Source organism: Fundulus heteroclitus, chromosome 5, assembly GCF_011125445.2.
Source record: "Fundulus heteroclitus isolate FHET01 chromosome 5, MU-UCD_Fhet_4.1, whole genome shotgun sequence".
In the NCBI taxonomy this organism is placed as follows: domain Eukaryota; kingdom Metazoa; phylum Chordata; class Actinopteri; order Cyprinodontiformes; family Fundulidae; genus Fundulus; species Fundulus heteroclitus.
In genome coordinates this window covers 6,944,642-6,963,898 of record NC_046365.1, presented here as the reverse complement: position 1 = coordinate 6,963,898, position 19,257 = coordinate 6,944,642, and the positions used below count along the sequence as shown (strand labels likewise).

The following is a 19,257-nucleotide window of genomic DNA, read 5'->3' as shown; positions in this document are numbered from 1 at the left end:
CGGGGGATTTTCTGGCATTACGTTCTGATTAAAACAGACCATCTCTAAATCAAAACCCGACCGACGCCTGTATGCAAAACACGTTCCTCCTCATCTGACGAACGGATTTAATTAGGAGACGGTTTGGCTTCTAGGGCTGCTGAACTTTACCAGACCGTGAAGCTCAGGCTACATGCGGTGTCTTGTAAAACTATTGAACTGTTTCACATTTTGTAACTCTACAGCCAAAAAGCTTCACCCTGTTTTATTGGGATTTTATGGAACAGGCTAACACAAGAGCAGTACATGGAAGTGAGGTAGAAGGAAAATGATTTTCATGATGACATGATTTTCTTATTACTTTTCTAATAAAACATTTTCTAACAATAGCCTGAAGGTTTTGGAGTGCGTACACGTTGTTAAGCCACCCTTTTCTCGACCATTTCACCAGCTTTAGACAGCTAGATAGTTCGTTTTTCCCCCCCCCCCCCCCCACAGTCTTCTTTGCAAAATATCCTAAGCCCAGTCAGTGGAGACGGAGAGAATATGTGAACATCAATATTCAACTCTTCCTAAAGATTCTTAATTGGATTTAGTCTCTGCTGAATAAAACCCAACCCTGCAATAAACGTCTCCACAACCTCCTGTCTGCTGTGTTCCTTGGTTTTCTGTTCTGCTTTTTTAGTTCTCCTATTTTCTCCAATAAACCTCTGACGCCTTCACCGAAACCCTGGATTTATATTCAGATTAAATTACACACAATCTCTTTTCTCGTTACTGCTGAAGGCGGTTGGTTGCAGCAAACTTAATTCGTAGGCATCGGAGTAAAGAGGACTGACTACCTGCAAGTAACACTTATACTTTTTAGACTTTTATGTGAACACGATTTCCAAGGCCATTATCTCTCTCAAAGTTCACAATTATTTACTAATTTGTTTCTGCCTACAACATTAAAAATTAAGTATATCACAAATGCAGGACGTGGTTGTAAAATAAAAAAAATATTGACAGAACAGCAGGCAACAGTTTTAAAAACAAAAAAAGTCTCAAAGAAAATCCTAGGCAGTTGTATTTTTGATTCAATACTTTCTGACTTTTTAAAATCAGAAAAATGTACATCATCAAAACATGTAACCTTAGAGAGGCAGCTGTAGCTGTCCAGACCCCAAAAAACAGTTGTTCGGGTTTTGCTCATTTCCAATCTGATTATCGTTTTTTTTTCTCTAACCAAACTTTGGTATTTATCTGTCAAATCCCCTCAATGTGTTCAAGTCTGCGGCCTAAAAAGTCAAAAAGACAAACACGAGCTGACTGAAAACTGATCTGAGTTTACCCTGGTACTCAATGAGGGGTGAAGCATGTGAACGCAGCCACCGGGCAGGGATTGCTCTGCGCTCGCTCCGGCCTTCGACGGAAATGAGGCGCTTTTCTGAGGAGATTATGTTACCTGCTGGGCTCCTCCACCTGCCCGCCGCGCTCCCTCACTTTCTGGCGGGCCAAACGGCACAGGGCCTTTCTCTTTTTTGATTTCAATAAATAACCAAAACCTCTTAATCGCTGTCACTGAGCTGCAGCTTCCACGTGGTTTGATCAGCGGGCATGAAAGTGGTTTAGCGGCTTGGGTTTCATCGAATTATCCTGAGTTATGATGTGGTTAAAACTGAGGCGGGGGATCTGCCAGCGCATGAAGGTGTCCAGCACAGGGAAAAAGCAGCGTGTGGTAACACCGTTCCCCAGCAGAGAGACCATGTAACACAGTGATCTGTAGATTCTTCACCGGTAATGCTCCGGGTTTAGCTAACAAAATAATGTTTTGCCTGGCGAAGGAGTCCGTCCATGCTTTGTGTCATTTGTCAGCTTGGGGTAATTACCGCAGATCCTTTATTACGCGTCTATTTTGATGTAACCGAATCCCCGGGTTGAATGTGGACAGTGTTTGCTTATAATCACACAGGGCCGGGGGGAGAGGTGGGCGGCGCGTGCACTCTGGCAAATTTCATAGATTAAATTGAACAAAACCGTTTGGGGCGAGCCGATGATTTCTTAAACAATGATGAAATCTGTTTATGCTTCACTACGGTGAGGGGTGGCTGCAAACGCCAAGGAGTCGAGGGGAAATGAATCCCAAGTGTGGGTGAGAGGATTTGGGCTTTTACATGGCTTGTAATGAGAGCATGACGTGACCGCGCTCCGGCTGCGAGCCTGCGGGAATATCATTATCTGAAAGCAATAACATTGTTTTAAATCATACCCCAGAATGGTGCTGAGATTTAGATTAAAAGTTATTTTCCTTCTTAAATATTCGTTCAATTGGATTTAAACCATATAAAAAAAGGCTACACATGCAGTCTATCACCTTAGAGATTGTAATATTTTAATATATGGGTAGAAAGCCAACCCATTAATCCAGATGCACGCACTCCACATCCTTTCACTCCAGATGTCAGGTGTACATGCCACTCACATTTGTCACAGCTTTCAGCTCACTGTTTTGACTTCACGTCGGGACTAATTTATCTGGATTTTCCCTAACATCACATTTGTAATCCGACTCATGCAACAAGAAATGTTCACGTTGGTGATTGATGGTTTATTTCTCATTTAAGATGATATGTTGGGGGCAATATTATTGCAGTCCTGTCTGTTTTGGCTCCAAAATCAAAATGTATATATATATATATCGATCAATAGACGTGTGGTTCAAAAGAGGTGTTTCTCTTTTTTTAAGTCCTACAGTTTTGGTAAAAAGTTGGTTCAATAAAGGGTTGTGTTTAAATTCAGTGTTCTTTATTTGACAACAAGTCATTAAGCAACAGCATAAAATGGCCAAGGCTGCACTTAAAATATATTTTTTGATTTTTTTTTTTAATAATTATCGATATCGATAAATATGATTCTTATTTTATCAATATGCCTTTTTTCTATATCGTCCAGCCCTATACATACGTATAGAGCATCAAATGGCCCATAAATACTCATCTATGTTGATGGCTACATTTATTTACATTTGGTGTGATTTATATAAAAGACAATAAATCATTAAAAAGTTATAAAGTTAGATAATTTAGCAGAATTATCATCTAAATTGTGCAAGATATCAAATGGTTTAAAAAAATCTCATTGATGCTAATGACTACTTTTTTGCTTTCTGTCTGGAATATTTCAATACGGTATTTAACGAAAAGCGATTACTTTAGTCATCTAAATGACTAATCTGATACTTATGTAAACAAATGGCAAAGTAAAAAAATGCTGACTACATAATTTTCCTTCGGTTTGGTTTAGGTTAAACAAAATAAATTTTGCGTCCAATCACAACTTGAATGTCTAAAGAATGAAGACAAAAAAAAAATCAGATTTTTTTTTTTTTAAATATTAATCATCGATATATTATGTAAAGCACGACATGCCAAAGAAAACCTATGAAAGGCACTGCTTTATTTACATTTTAGGAGATATATGATATTCATTCCATCTGTGATGTTTAGTTAAAAAAATTTCAATCACAATGTGATTGCAGAATAACTCGAAAGGTAAGAACATCAAATATTTGGCAGATTCATAATCTAAACTGTATAAGGTATCTAACTGGATAAACATAAGCTGATGACTACCTCAAACCACATCGTAATCAAGAGCTGAATAAAAAGCAAAGAAATCTGATCATTTGGCAGATTACAGTAAATAAATGAAACAAGATCAAATTATTTAGTTTGGCAGATTAACCATGTGAATTAGGTAAAGCATCAAATCGCAGACTAAATCAATGCTTATGCAGATGACCAGATGATCTACTGTACATTCTGTCTGGTATATATGTGGTATATTTTTGGCTCAACGCAACTTAACCATGCAAAAAAATAAAAAAGGAACAAAATCATATCATTTGGCTGGTTAATATTCTAAATGATGTCAGACATCAGACGGCAAAACCCGTTCACCACATTTTGATGACAACTTTCTTTACATTGTAGAGAAAATATTGAGCAAATGTAATCAGCTTTGCCCACAGTTTGCCCAGAGTCCGTTTTAGTTCATTGTAGTGATGAAAAGCACAGCAGGACCATAATGATTTAACTGCTTTATTTTTAGGAGCAATGAAACAGTGACTGCGAGTCTTGCCGTGCTGAAAGACTCACACCTTGGACACACGAGACGGGAATTCAACTTGTAACAAACCAAAACTACAAGCTGTCCTGCAACACACAGCAGAGGATGGGGGTTAACGACACACTGTGTCCCGCCGTGATGAATGGCGTGTTTGCATTCCTGGCCGACAGGAGAATGGGCCTAAAGCCATGGAAGGTGTTAAATAATCACTTGAGGAATATTGCTCATGAGTGACTGAGCTGGGGGTGAATAAATCTGAAGAATTGTGTTATCAAATAATAATAAAAAATAAGGAAATGTGCTCGATATGCTTGCAGGATGTGAGGAATCTAATGGGAGCGAGCGCGGCCCAGGTGATGCTCCCCTGCGTTAGTTTGATAAATGTTCTGTCACAGAGGCATGAAGCGTGTCAGACAGGCAGAAAAAAAAAAATGGAGTTTATAGCAAAACAAGGTTGAAAAGGAGGAACATCTCCACCGAGGACAGATCATCGTCTCTGGAGCTGGATTAGTCTTGGAGCGCTGCTGAATAAAAGAACCCGTTTCATCTAAACTAACATCACATTCTTCAAGTTGTCTTCTTGAAGGTTTTTTCTGCTCATACATACATGTGTGTCAAACTGACTGATGGGCCCGTTTATTTATTTACTTCCTGCTGACTGACAAAAGAAAACTCGGGCTTAAATTGTCAGCAGGCGGCTAATATTTCTTCGCGGGGCACTTTCAGAGGCGGCGGCTCTGAAACCTTAAAGCAGGTATGCGTTTCTTGTGTATGTGCGCACGGGTCCTGCCGCGTCCCCCCGGCTTGTTTGTGCAAGGATTGGGCTCCTGTTATCTTTCCCTGCAGCTATAGGAGAGGTGAGAAAACACACTCCCCCAACCAACCCCCCCCCTCCCCCCCCGCCTCTTCCTCCTCCTCTCTGTCTTTGACCCTTATATTAGCTATGGTGAGGGCTAGTGGCAGGCGATTCATTCAGAGGTGAGTTGTGAGCGCACCTGTGTAGGGGTGTGTCCCCCCCCCCTCACCCATCATCCTTCCTCCTCCCATCTTTCATTCCCTCGCAACCTCCGGACTCTTTTTGCTTTGTCGCTCCCTCTTCTCGCAACTGTTCCAGTGTTCTCCCCCCCCCCCCCCCCCCCTCTGGTTCGTCTTTGGTCCTCACCGGGGATCACTTAGAGACCTGGCTCTGTTTGTTTTGCCTGTCCTGTCATCTCCTCGCCCGGCTCAAACTAAGCTAAATAACTCTGTCGTTGAGGGAATGCCCGGCCTGACCCCACCCAATGCCACCCCGACCTCCGGGTTCCCAAAAGACCCCCCCCCCCCCAGCTCATCTCTGTTGATGGAAGGGCAGCGAGGTGAGACGGGTTCAGGGACTAAAATGCTTCTTCTTACATCTAACTCGTCAGAGGAAGACAACCACACACACGCAAACACGCAAACACACTTTGTGAAACTTTCCTGACCGGGTGGACAACGTTCACTGTAAAAGACGGAAGCGGGCCCAGTACCTTTGCAGGCCTTCCTGTGTGAGATGGGCTTGGACAGGTCTCTGTAGTAGCCCTCCTTGCAGTAGTGGCAGTGGCGGCCGGCCGTGTTGTGCCGGCAGTTGAGGCAGACCCCTCCGCTCTTCCTCCCCGACAGTTTGAAGAGCTCCATGTTGAATCGGCACCGTCTGGCGTGGAGGTTACAGTGGCAGGCTGTGGAGGGAATGCAGAAGTTTGGTTTCATTCTTTTAAATGTTTTCAGCGTATGAGTAAAGGTGGGCATAAATCCTGAAAATCAGCAGAAAACACAGCTAGTTAAATGTTCGGCAGAAATATTGTTGCAACCTCATAGAGTTTATGCATTCTAAGTGGGGATGTCTATTTCTTTTCAAAAAGGGAATGCACAAACACATGGTGCAGCAAAAAAAAAAAAAAAAGAACCAAGGGCAGTCCAATAAGATGCTGCAGTCAGATGAGACCAAATTTGGAGTGAAATGCAAGATGATTCCTCAAGAAAACCAGAACACATGAATCTGGGGCGGAGATAAGCCTACAAGCAGAACATCGACAGAGCTGAATAGAGAAAGCGCAGCACAATTCACTAAGTTTTATTTGTAATAAATAAATAAATAAATGAAAACCATGAATAATTTTCCTCCACTTTATTTGTCTATCATATACAGTAAAATCCAAACAAAACACTGAGAATCAGGGCTGGGCAGTATGTTGAGATTTTAAAAGTATCAAGATTTTTTTAAAAGAGATATAAGATGAGCCTATATTGTTTATATCGAGAAGGTACATGTTGCGTTAGAATTCTACTTTTATGTATTCCAGTAGGTTAATATTTCAGCTGTTTCTCATATTTATCTACAGCTGTTTGTTAAAAAATGTTAAAAAAAGCTTTGGTTTGATGAAGTCTTTTTATAATTACTTTGTGAAAAAAAAAAACACATTGATATAAAAATCATATATCGGCATTCAGCCCAAAAATATTGAGATATTATTTTTGGTCCATATCATCCCGCCCTACGGAGAATATACCGTATGAAACTTAAGCACCCAAACTAAATCTGAAATCTGTACTGATAAAAAGTTAATTCCTCAGCGTCTGAGCTCTTGTGAAGACGATTTTCATCTAAACAGTATTTTCTGTTATATCACGGTTCTTCCAATAAATGTTTTGATTCAGGAACACCATACAGTAGAGTCCAAGAAAGTTTAAACTTGTGGAATAATGAGGTCAAGGATTTAATCTTCTTCCTAACTCGTTCTGTATTTTTTATCAGTGTCCGCTGTCCCTCTCCAGGGTGCATACTCTACTGTACTAAACAGAAAGCGAAGGCCTGGTATTACCGCTCCTCCGTTCCCACTAAATCCCAGCGAGCGTGTGCGAGAGCCCCATCTCTGCCGCTTGTTTACTGGCGAGTACGGTTGCCAGAGCTGAGTTTAATTAGCCGGCTGATGTTTATTCATGCCTTTTTGGCAGTGGAGTGAGGCAGACATGCCTAGCTTCATTAGGGCCCGGCCGTCCGAGACTCTGGTCCTACTCCACCGGCACCGCAGACAGCTTCATGCATTATTAACAGCGCTACTTCTGATACGGTTTGTGGCTCAGCCGCGTGTGTTCATGCACATTACCTCACAAGGGTATAGAATGGGGTTATATTGATACCGAGTTATGGTTGAATTTTCAGCATCCCGTCTTTATCCAGCTCTAAGTAGGAGGCCTGAGGTTTCATCACCTGAAGCATTCTACAAATGTTAGTTTTCCTTATGTGTGATGTTTTTCCTCCTCTCTTTTTTTCTTTCTTGAATATTTGTGCCTGTTCGGGACCCACAAGATATTTCCACTCCGAGGAGCCAATTACTGTATCTAAATGTCACGTACAGTAAACAAACAGAGCAGCTCTGGGTATCGTCAGTAGGATGGCTGCAATAGTTTATTCAGTGAGACTTTTGGGCCTTTCCTGGCCCTGACAGTATGTCGTCAAACTTGACTTAACGCAGTTAAGGTTTTGCAGCACATAAAAAGTCCTCCAAAGCACTTTTCCTGCATCATCACAGTTTGACATCACCCGTACACAGCATCTTTAAGGGCACATCAGGTGTGGCTGAGAGCTCCTGCTCATGTGGTCTCACCTGACTGGGTCGGTCAGTCAGGGGAGACCACATGCATAAATATTGAAAGGCTTACATTTTACATGTACGTATTTATATACATAATTCATCAAAAAATACTCAAGGGCTGACAAAAATTGAGGTAGTTTGAGGCAAAATGGCAAGACGACGTTACAAAATTGGGGTACCAATAGGAAAAAGGGCAAAGTGGATATGACAACCCTTTTTATGATGGAAGTATTTTTTGTTGTTGGTGTTTCTAGATATAAGGCGAAGCTAATTTTCTTCAAACATTCCTACAGAAGCGTTTCGCGGGTCCAGTGGAATCCCCCTCCAGCCCACCTACAGCAACAACCTGATACCCCAATCTCCCAGACGCTGACGGATGAAAGGTGCGCCAAAACGTCCTTTAATTCATAGATATTGTGTGACCGCGCTGCCTTTTATTCCACAATGGGTTTGATTCTTTGCTGTTTAGACAGCGCTCAAGTGATCTGTCCCATTGTGCTGAAAACGTGGAGCTCAAAGCCAATGCGGTCTGGGAATCTCGTAACGCAGGCTCCGTCCGACTCTAGCTGCGGGGCGCAGTTAGTCGACGCTACCTCTGTGCATGCCTGCAGGTAACGGGGATCGCTGCGGAAAGGTGTAAAGCTGGTGGAGGATCAGTGTGGAGCCTTAGACCAGCAGACAGGTTTGTGTTACACCTCACAGATTGTTTCACACCCTTCCTCTACGAGGCTCCAGAAAGAACAGTGCAGTTGTGCCGGAGGGCATGTCGGTTATAGCAGAGCCGCTATACAGGATGCTCGAGAAGGTGTGAAACCGAAGTCGGCATTTTGTTTGCCATATTAGGGCTCTGAACTTGAACAACTGAGAACCACTTGATCTAAACTCTCTTGGCAATAAGCATCCTTCAAGCTCTTTCACGTGTAACGCTCGTCTGATGCCCTTCAGCTCAGAAGGAAACAAAGAGTCTATAGCTCCATTTTCCCTTTTCACTTTGAGGAGCTGTAGTAGTGCAGACCGTGAAAGACAATCAGAGTTCTCATTCTTTTTATTTAGACACATAGGGGGATTTATAGCTTTAGATTCCTTTGTTTATTACACTATAAGTCAAATGAAATAAAGAAGAATTGAAACATCCCAAAAACACCTATATACCATCTAACGATAAAAGAATACATGAAAGTCCTTTTAGGTGGAAAACACTGGTTGAATGGTGTGACGGGGATAGTTCTTAACAGGGTGAGATTAAAAAGGCGGGACTCGTATTGACTAGGACGTCTGTGCGACCGGATCAGCTGCAGAAACACAGAACAATCGCGTTTAGTTTTCAACACACCTGGATGGATGAACACCGGTCAATGTTGTTACACTGGCACATGATTGCTTTGTACATAGCTGCTGAACAGAATGTACGTAGCTAGAAATACAACAATCTAGGGGTGCAGGTTATTGATCAATGAGTTAATCTAAAGTTGATTGATCCTATTGATCGACTAATGATTAATTGATAAGCGGCCATTTTCTTTTAAAAAAATGTATCCGAGTTTTCTCTTGTATCAAGAGTGTCTTTCCATAACATGAAGGGTTAATACTTTTACAATATGCTGAATTTTAAAAGAGTCACATCATTATATACAGTTCATTGTGCCAACACAACTAATTGTATGTTGATTATTTGTTTACATATCTACAACCTACGTGAACACTTGAAATATGGTTAAAAAGTGAAAGGACATGCACATGAAGGTACCTAGTGATGTCTAAATCTGAGAAAAACGTTGTTGAGGGTTGATTAAATGGGATAGCTAAGACAAGATTTTCCAGCATTGTTCAAATCTACCTCCAACAGCAAAACCCATGCTGTCCCCTGTGATTGAAAATATCTTTCTTTGACAAGTGTTTATAAAAATGTCTTAATAAATGTTATATGTACTGTTTTTAATCTGGTAATCAGTCTGAAAAGAGTCAGCAGTGTCTCTCCTGCTAAAACAAGGTATGGACCACCACCTTTCTAGTACGGGTAACTGATGTAAAAACATTCTTATTTATACCTAGTGTGAAAGGTGAGGTCCACAACTGTCTAAAATTGACAAACACTCTTGTGACCATTACATATTTTGACTCTCCGCAGGCCAAATTTAACAGGAAATTGATTTCTCAGTTATATGTAGTATGTGATGCCATTTTCTGTGCATGCTCAGAAACCCGGGCCCTTTTCAGTGTCCGACAGTGTTTTGGAAAGCCGGTTAATTGGGCCCTTTGAGTGGTTTCCAGAAACCACCAACTGACCTCAGTCATGTAGCCCCTGCTAATTAGAGGGAAATTTCAAGCCACGGAGCTGGAGGTTGAGGTTAAGCTCATCGTATTTACGATAAGCCTGGTAATTGAGCAATGTTGGCCAGAGCCTTGATGTGTTGTAAAGAGACACTCGAGCAAGTGATCTCTGCCACTTTACGGCCTGAATCGACACGCTGGACTGGTTCTAACTGCTGGTCGTGCACCAAGGAGGAGCAATCTCAAAACAGAAAACACCCATTTTTTGCTCTAACCAAGCCTTGTTGGAGCACTTATAACGTTACTTCTCAATTGTATGGTATATTCTTTTGCCCTGTTTCTTCAGAACTCATCCAAACAGAACAGCAAAATAAACTAACCCCAAAGCCTGCGAGTGACACAGCACCACTTTCAAGAAGACGTGGAGGGGAGTCCACACCTGAATAGTTTACTTTAATCCTGTTAGTAGTCTGATAAATATTCATAAATATTTGCTCTGCAGGAACATTCTGAAATGTAATTTCTTTAGAAGACTGTAAACTTCTCAGGTCTTCAAAGGAGAAAGCCTGGGGTTCCGGCATAGCTCTGCTAACTGGTTGCTATCCACTGATAGAAGGTAGACGGTAGAAGATCGCATATGATTCATTTGTTTCTTTAGGGAAACTGTTTTTTATTTAAAACGTTTCGTAGTAAATGATCTGTAAATGTATTTTCTCTATAATAGCCCTGCAGATAATTTTAGTAACACTTTGTAAAATGATGGTGAGTTACAGAAGATGTTAAAATACATCATAATCATTCCATGATATAAAACAGTATTGTTATATTCAATTTCTAACAATTAAAGAAAATGTCATTAATTAAACACAGAGACAACAATAATTGCATCAATACTCATTTTAAACTTGACTTTAACCTGTTAAATATAATTAAAACCTTGTATGTGCATTGATTTGCGATCATTTAATTGATACACTGTGCATATGCGTTTTCACTTGCATCTAGTTGTAACGTACAGCTAATTTCACACATTTATTGCAAAAACATACTGAGTTTTGTACATGGACCCATTGCACTCATGAAAAATGAAGGAATTTGCAAAGATCTGAGTATACAGTACTCTTCAAAGAGTGTTTTCAGCAGTGGGAGTAAAGAGACTAAAATACCAAATGATGGATATATTCTGTATAACTGTTACATGAACTCTGCAATAGATATGAACAGAAATGCCATCATGCATCTAGTTCACATGATGAGGTGATGCACAATGCTAGGTTAGAGCAAGACAAGACGGGATTTTAGAAATAATTTAGCAAAGCTAAGTCTCCACGTCTTTTGTTTTCGTAATTGGCAAACTCTGTCTTAAAGAAACATTGTTCAGTCTAGCTTTATCTGGTTCAGGTCCAACAAGTCTATACATTTAAATCTTTACGTCTGTGGTGTTGCTCATGCTAAAAGTTTCTAAATTGTGCTTTTTTGTGTGTGTACTTTCACAAATAAAGAGCAGATTTCCTGAATCTTAAACAATTTTTTAGTCATCTCTGTTCAGCGTAGCACATTCCAGTTAAAGTTAGATCAGTGCTAATATTGCAAACTTTGAAGTAGAGATGATCGACTGTGGTCCAAATCCCTTAAAAAAACTGAAATACCCTCTTAGTTTAGCATCAATCACTACTCCCAAAGCAGAAGCCAATGTCAGTGTTTTCAGCAGTTTGTCTTTCTACCCAAAATTCTGCAACAAAAAAAAAAAAGATTAAAAAGTGGCTTTTTCCGTGATTTTATAACCCCATTTTATCAGTCAGCAGTCAACACAACAGGGCAACTCAGGAAGGACTTCCTTTCTCACTTCAAAATAAGAGTCTCAAACTTTACAGTGTGTAAAGTTTACAGAACAAATGTTCTTATCCAGGGCTCATAATAGTAACCAATAAAACAAATAAGAAAGCGCTTTGTGAGACAGATTTCCTTTTGACAGAAAATATTGTGGTGTTTTAAAATAGCGAGATCTCATTGCACGCGTAGTCCTGAACCATAGATTAGCAACTAACAGTGGTGCTTTTACAGATGAACCTGACAAATTAATGGACATAGAAATTCCCTTCACTGATATGTTTAGAATTTCTAGGTTTGGCGTGTAAATGCACCATCCGTTGTAAGAGAAAAGCTTGACTGACTGCTGCATGTGGTTCCATATCTGCTGGTGTTAAACCTCCATCCCATAACGAATAATCAAATAGTACGGGTGGAATAGTAAAGTCTAAAAAGTAAAGGCCACTATAGTTTATACTGCAGCCATCAGCTAAAAGGCAGATATTACAGAACTAGAAAGTATCATGGACTTTACTTCTAGCATAATTTATATGATTAATATGTCTACCACAATCGTCATTATTTACTGCTATGAATAGAGAAATGTGGTGCAAACCCGGGTTGAGTGTCAGGTGAGGGTCTGGGCCTGGCTAATTTCTGGAGCCATGATCTGGTTTTAGGTGATCTGCTACTTTCATAAAACAGCAACACTCTGTTTAATAGTTGCTACAAAGAAATGTAGAGCGGCATGAAAATGCAGCAGTGATTATTTCAATTTATGTTGTTTTTTCCCTCCTTATATTTATGTAACTGTTGTAAAGGGTCTTGTAAGAGTTGTAGAAATTGCCAGAGGAAAAAAAAAATCAATCTAGTAACTGGGCTAAAATATTGGTACATTTTCTGTGACTTTCTAAAAGCCTTATGAAAAAGGCACACATAATGGAAAAGAAGGCCAAAAAAAAAAAAAAACCCTGAAAAAACAGGCGGAAAGATGTCTGGAATGTGAGAGCAGACATCGTCAGACATCAATCTGCAGGAGAATTATTCTTTGTTGATATTTTCATAGAAGGGAGGGATTTAAAAACAGTAACAGTAACTCCGGAGGCACCGTGTTTTGGAAATTCACAAAAAAAAGACAAACAGTGTGTCTCCTGAAACACTGGAGGAACATCACTTATTTAAAAAAAAATCTCCATATTAACTGATGAAGAGTGATGTAAAAACAATTTATGCTCATCATGTAACCAGGATTTACTGTCTGTTATAATTATGAACTGATAAATCAGAGTCATGGCTGCAGTTGGTCTGATTGTTACTCATTTCCAGGAGACAGGTTAATTAGTGTTTGTTAGATTTTTATTTAAATTAATGAAACAATTTTCTGATCTCTCTGTCGAGTTAGACACTGGTGCAGGGACCATATGACATCAAACTGGTTTCTGAGCGATAAAATCACTGTCTTATATAAAACAAATTTAGTTCTGAAGTTTAAACATATCTTTTAAAGAAGAACTCCATAAGTAAAACGGTAAATCAAGTCCCAAACTGACAAGCATCCCCTTTTCAAAATGCTGCAGCATGTTCAACGCTTGTCACAGAACGGAAACTCTTGCACTTGTTTTACAGTTTTTATGAATCAAAGCAAGACACAATAAATAGTGTATGTATTAGGTTGTGTAAAATGTTCTTCATCTTTCTGGGGTTCAGCGGTGGGAAGAGCGAAGCGCTTCCTGCAGAGATTATATCCAGCAAGCGAACTTCATTTATTGCAGCCAATTAGCCGTAACGCTTCAGCTCCCCATGAGCCCTTTGGCCTTCTTCTTTGCCTCTAATGACCCTGACTAAATTCTGGATCTCTATCGTGCCCGAAGGAGGTCCTGTTCTGTTTCAAGGTTTTCAATAAAGCAGTTTGTCTTTTGTATGAACAGTGACTGAGAGTAGAAAGAAATAGCACGAGGAAGTGAAAAGGGGATCAGCAAGAGAGACGGAGATCCATCTACTGCTTCTGCTTCTTAGAGCATGTGGCTTGACAAGACTTGGCTAACCGAGATCAAGTCATACAGAATATTCATCACTCCATCGGGAGTATCAAAGGCAAATTAAATATGCGCACAGCACCGATTTCCAGTGGACACATTCCATTTGCTGTCAAGCAGCTTCTACTCGTCTCCTTAGCATGCAGAAAACATACAGTTTTTTCTTTTTTCTTCTGGTAATTCTGAAAAAAAAAAAAAAAACTTCATTTATTTCTCCCCATTCTGTTTCATTATTCAGCACCCAGATGTTTTCTCAGATTTGGACAAATTAATGCGATTCCCCGAGCGAAGCGGGCAGAGACTTCAGTGCATGTTCTGTCAGCGGATGATAAAATGCGGCTCGATTAATAAAGAGCTGTGAGAACGGCGCCGCTGCAGAGCAACCAGGGGTCCCTGGTGAGGCTCCGAGCAGCAGGAGAGGGTTAACGCTAAGCTGGGGATTCAAGGCAGAGATGAGCAGAGGAGCACCAATAAAAAGCATGGGAAGAGTTTTTGCTTTTAAAAAAAATTCAGCCAAAATGAAAAATCTGATTCGGCAGCCATCAGAAAGATTGTCAGAGGGAAAAAAGTTGTTGATTTAACTTAGGACGTTTTTATGGACAACTTTTAATTTGTGGCTCAGTACACTTTCTCCATCTTTTTTTTTATTTTTAATGAAGCATTCTCATTATCATGTTTAATTAATGGGATGGTTAACACCAAACCGAGAAGCAAAGTGTACAAGTTTGATCAAAACATGAGAAGATAGCTTTTGAATTACATACAACTATCTTAATTGACTGAAACGACTAAGACTACAAACTTTATTTTTTTCCTTTCTAATTTGCACAGTTTTATGAGAATAATAATTCACAAATGAACAAAAGTTAAAAAAGCAACTTGTCAAATAACTAGAGGAAAGTTTTAGTTATGCTGTGGATTATTCTCCTCTTAAATGACAAATGGTTTGGGTTAGGGGAAAGAAAACTAAAATTTTTAGATTAAAAAACAAAAACAGTAAGTTTTAACCAAAACATCTCTCCCACAGACGAGAGAGTACACAATACTGGAATCCACTAGAACAAGATGGCATTTTAGCTATATTTTAAGAAAAAACAAGAATCCCCCGACAAAAGGGATTTTGATTTTCTAAAAAATCAAATACATATTTCATAAACTGTGATTTATAGACATTGTGGAATATTTAACCCCAGGGATAAGCCAGTTTGAGATGTTCACGTTATGATGACTTTGACTAAAATACTACACCTTCACAGCATTTATCTTCAAATTTAAAGCAATAGAGGAATATAAAAATGCTTATACAAAAGCAACTAAAATACACATACTGACTATTATGGTTTTAATGCTTTTACGGTTGACATTTGATGCTATTTTAATTCATATGGTTTCCACAATATGACTGTCGGTGTTTTCCACAACACGAAATATAACGTTGAGTTTAGTACTCTTCTTTCAGCCAGCTGAGCTGCAGCATTGGTTGGAGGAGGGCTGGATCTAGTTTACTCTTTGTTTTATTCAGCCAATAAAAATCAGGTTGCACCGGATTCCATCTCATCAACGGAACCTTAAACCGAAAGCATTAAGACAGAAAATTCTGCCGATTTAGAAGCCATACATTTCTTTAACTATTGAATTACCTTAAAGGGGCAATAAGCTAAATTTCATTATTTTAGATAGAAAGACATAGAATGTAGTGACTTGAAGAACTAAAGGTACTATTTCAGATGGACCATAGTATGACCTCACAGCATCTCTCTGTGTTGTTCACAGTCTCTTGTTCACATAGCTGGGCCAGCCAATCAGGGCTTAGCCCTTCCCTGCCCCAAGATGCCACCATGTGAGCAAAATGGCGGTGAGCACCCCAGTAGATCAAAATGTTCTCTTGCTAACAGCATTATAAAGTTATAAATTACTTAATTCTTCACTAAACATGTTCTTCTGAAGGCTGATGCTGTTTTTCTATGATTTATCCTTTATAAATATGCTCGTACGAGGCAATGGGTGAGAAGGGGAGGGGGAAGAAGGGGCCTGGCTGCAGCTAGGGAGGTAGAAAGAGGCGTGGCTTGTCATACATCTTGTTTTGGTCTTCAGACAGTGCTCAAGCCCCACCTAGTGGTAAAATATGACGTGCTGCTCCTTTAAGATAATTAACTTGCCTAGTCCAGTTTTAACTCGTCTATTTCCTGTGGTTTTAATGTTTGTCTCATTCTAGGATGGTCTTAACAGCTAAAAAGCATTCAAATTTTAGCTTGTTTGTGTTTTCGAAAAAAAAGAACAGCTTTTATAAATCTTGGCAATTGAATACAGCCCAGACTCAATGAAAAACAAGAAATGTCACATTAGTTGAGCACCAGTAAGGAAAGGCGTAGCGTACTCTAACTTCAACGTAATTAGCGGCTAATGATTAGCCAGTTGTGGCATTCTCACACTGTTTCCAAATTATTTTGTGTCTTGTCTTTCACTTGGCTTTTGTTTCTTTTTCCCTATCAATAGCCAAAATGCTCCAAGATAAATGGTTCAAAAGCGGAGGCTTCTTCTCTTTATCTGTAAGCAAAGGTTGTTGGCCAGAAAACTGAGCAGCATTTATTAGTCGATGTAGGCAACAAAACAGGGCAACTCAAGAACTAGCTTCTGTCTTAAAAGAAGAGTCTGAAACATAGATACAGGGGGCCAGAGCTGATATGCATTTTTTGCATGTTGGTCCATTTAAATAAGTATATGACATACTGAGGCAAGCTATTTTTGCTATAAGGCCTTACAATAAGTCAAAGACACTGTTTTTGTTCTTTGATTTAATCTACAACCTGAAAGCAACGTCATTTTAAACATACATTGGATGCATGTATTCACGGCCTTTCACTCTGCGGCAGCCCTAGCCGAGCTAAATGGCCCGTCCATTCACTCTCTCCCGTCTGCACGCGGGGGCTAATAAGGCCTTTCCCTTTTTCAAGAGTCTAACTAGCCACACTGAGCCGCGCCAACAAAGAAGGGCCTAATGGCCTCCAATTTCCCGCATTAGTGCCCATTTAATGGCTGACCTGCCCTCTCGTTAGGCAGCGCAGCATGGGAGCACTTCTCCGGCTTCGTGCACGCGTGTACACACACACACACACACACACACACACACACACACACGGACCTTTGGCTCTCCGAAGCCACACCGCCTAAGGCCTCCGAAACACTTCCACCCCACGCTGAGACCACATAATAGGCCGGTTAGTAAAAAGGGCTGCCCTGTGATCAGCGGTCCATCCAGTTTGCTGAGTAATCAACAGGCTTTTGTCTGAGTCGTGTGTGTGTGTGTGTGTGTGTGTGTGTGTGTGTGTGTGTGTGTGTGTGTGTGTGTGTGTGTGTGTGTGTGTGTGTGTGTGTGTGAGTGTGTGTGTGTGAGCGAAAGCAAGTATGCATGGACAGGAGAGATTCTCTCTGGTTTGTCTTTATCTGAGCATCGGTCTCGTTAAAGTGTGCGTTTCCATGTGGGCCCTTTGGGTGAGTAGCACAAGGTAAAAGTGATGCTGCCTGGAGAAGAACTCCCTGTGCTTCATGTCTATGGGAAAAAAAAAAAAAAAAACGTATCAGCTAACATACAGTGCGGGGAGAAAGGGAGGCTGCCCTGCGCTACGGAGCGACTGACGAGCGCGTTGTGCATATGTCAGCTATGCCATAAAAATGCCATGGCTGGAGGATGACGCTGGCAGGTCCTATTCAACACGACAGTACTGAAAAGGCCCTGTTTAGGGCGAATAAAGATTCTTTGGCCTGTCAGGTCCCCCATCAGTCACCGAACAATAACCTCTACGGGCGGCTGTCTTAATAGGCGGAGGGACTGACAGCTTTAGGAGCGATCCGATGCTCGCAGCCGCATCCGCACCAAGCGAGTCCAGACAGGGATCCGCCGTGGGATGACAATCGCATTGTAAGCCGCTCGCCACGGAGTTTGAGCCGTGAATTACGTCCTGCGCATTGAGTCTTTAGGGAAGCGGAGCTGACAGCGCTGGCACGGCCGTTTCACCTCGCGGTTCAGGAGTTTTAACGTATGAGCGGATGTCGTGGCACGGTGGCAAAAAGATTCTTTTTGAGTGTGAAGATGATTGGAACTAACTAGATTTACACAACACCAAAACAAAAAAGCCTAAGAGAGCTGTTGAGTTTTTTTAATGAATGGGGCTGCGAGTGGGAACCTTGTATGAATGTGTTGGAGCAAAGTTCTGTGTTGTTTTTTTTTTTAAGTAAGGGGGAGATCATTGCGACAAGTGCGTGATGTTTCTTTTTGCCATCAGTCTCTGATGGAACAATCTGGGACTTTACCCCAATTGAGGCCAGAACTGTAAATCACTTGGATCCATGCAACACGCTTGTCAGGGCTTACTAACCTCTTTCCTTCTCTTTACACTCGGTTGTTTTACACCTAATTCTGTTTCCTCTGCTTTAAGCATCACAATCTCTGCTAATGGAGAGGACACATATTGGGAACTGGGGAGACAGATCCCTGAAGCTGTCTCCTCGTTTCTAACATCACCTCCTGGCTGTTTACCCTGTGAGTTCGGTTTCTATGGGACTGCCAGATCCTTGATGTTCTGGGTCTACATAACTCCCAGCAGGTCTTCATGTGCGTCGCTGGCCCAGAGGCTGACAGGGATGGGCTGGCGCTGTCAGCGGGAGACAATGAGACAGAGCTCATACGAGGCTAACTCCCCCCCCCGTATCTGTGATTCACGCTGATCCTGCAGCCCCTGCAATTAAAGCCATCACTCCTCTCTGTCGGTGTAAAGCAAAAGGGCTTAAATCCAAGGTATTAGAACAGAATGCAGTTGGCCAACACTGACTGGCGGCTGGGAGCTGAGAAAATAAACAGTGTTTGAAGATTTGATGTTTGGAAGATTAGGAGGTAATTTTGCCCTCAAGGCATATAAAGACAGAGCGCTTTTTTTTTTTTTTTTTTTTGTTCCTGTGGTTGTGAGAAGCAGAACAAAAAAACTGGGAATATCTCTCTCAGCACCCTAAAGATTATTCTGTTTTTTTTTTGTCTTGCACAACTTATTTCTTCAAATATCTTTTAGAAGTCTGTATTCACAGCCTGACATGTTTCTGTCGTCAGATGAGATGCAAGACCGAAACCGTGTTGAAAATCAGCATCAGGTAATTGTGGGTTAAGGAGTGCACAGCAATGATGTGTTCTGAGTGATAAAGATTTGTGCACACCAAAATGATCAGTCTGATCGATGACCGGCCATTTAGAAACGTAGAGATTTGCACTTTTTCTGGTTAGTGGTCAACTACTAAGCTTCTACTGGGAAATTATAAGCCCAATTGTCACTGTTGGTCAATGTTCATATGGTACTGCATTGTCGTCGCTGCAAACCTTGATCTTCCTCCCCCATGGTGTGCAGTGGGATTGCATAAAAAATGAAAAGGGAGTTTAATATCCTTAAAAG

At 40.8% G+C, this 19,257-nt stretch overlaps 1 protein-coding gene across 1 annotated transcript in view; it reads right to left on the bottom strand.

Annotated features, from left to right (window-relative positions):
• Positions 1-19,257, bottom strand: part of ntn1a (netrin 1a) — a 78,920-nt gene that overhangs the window by 21,460 nt on the left and 38,203 nt on the right. The window contains exon 3 of the mRNA XM_036136789.1: positions 5,598-5,786. Within this exon, the coding sequence (XP_035992682.1) occupies positions 5,598-5,786 (189 nt within the window). The remainder of the gene's footprint in view (positions 1-5,597; positions 5,787-19,257) is intronic.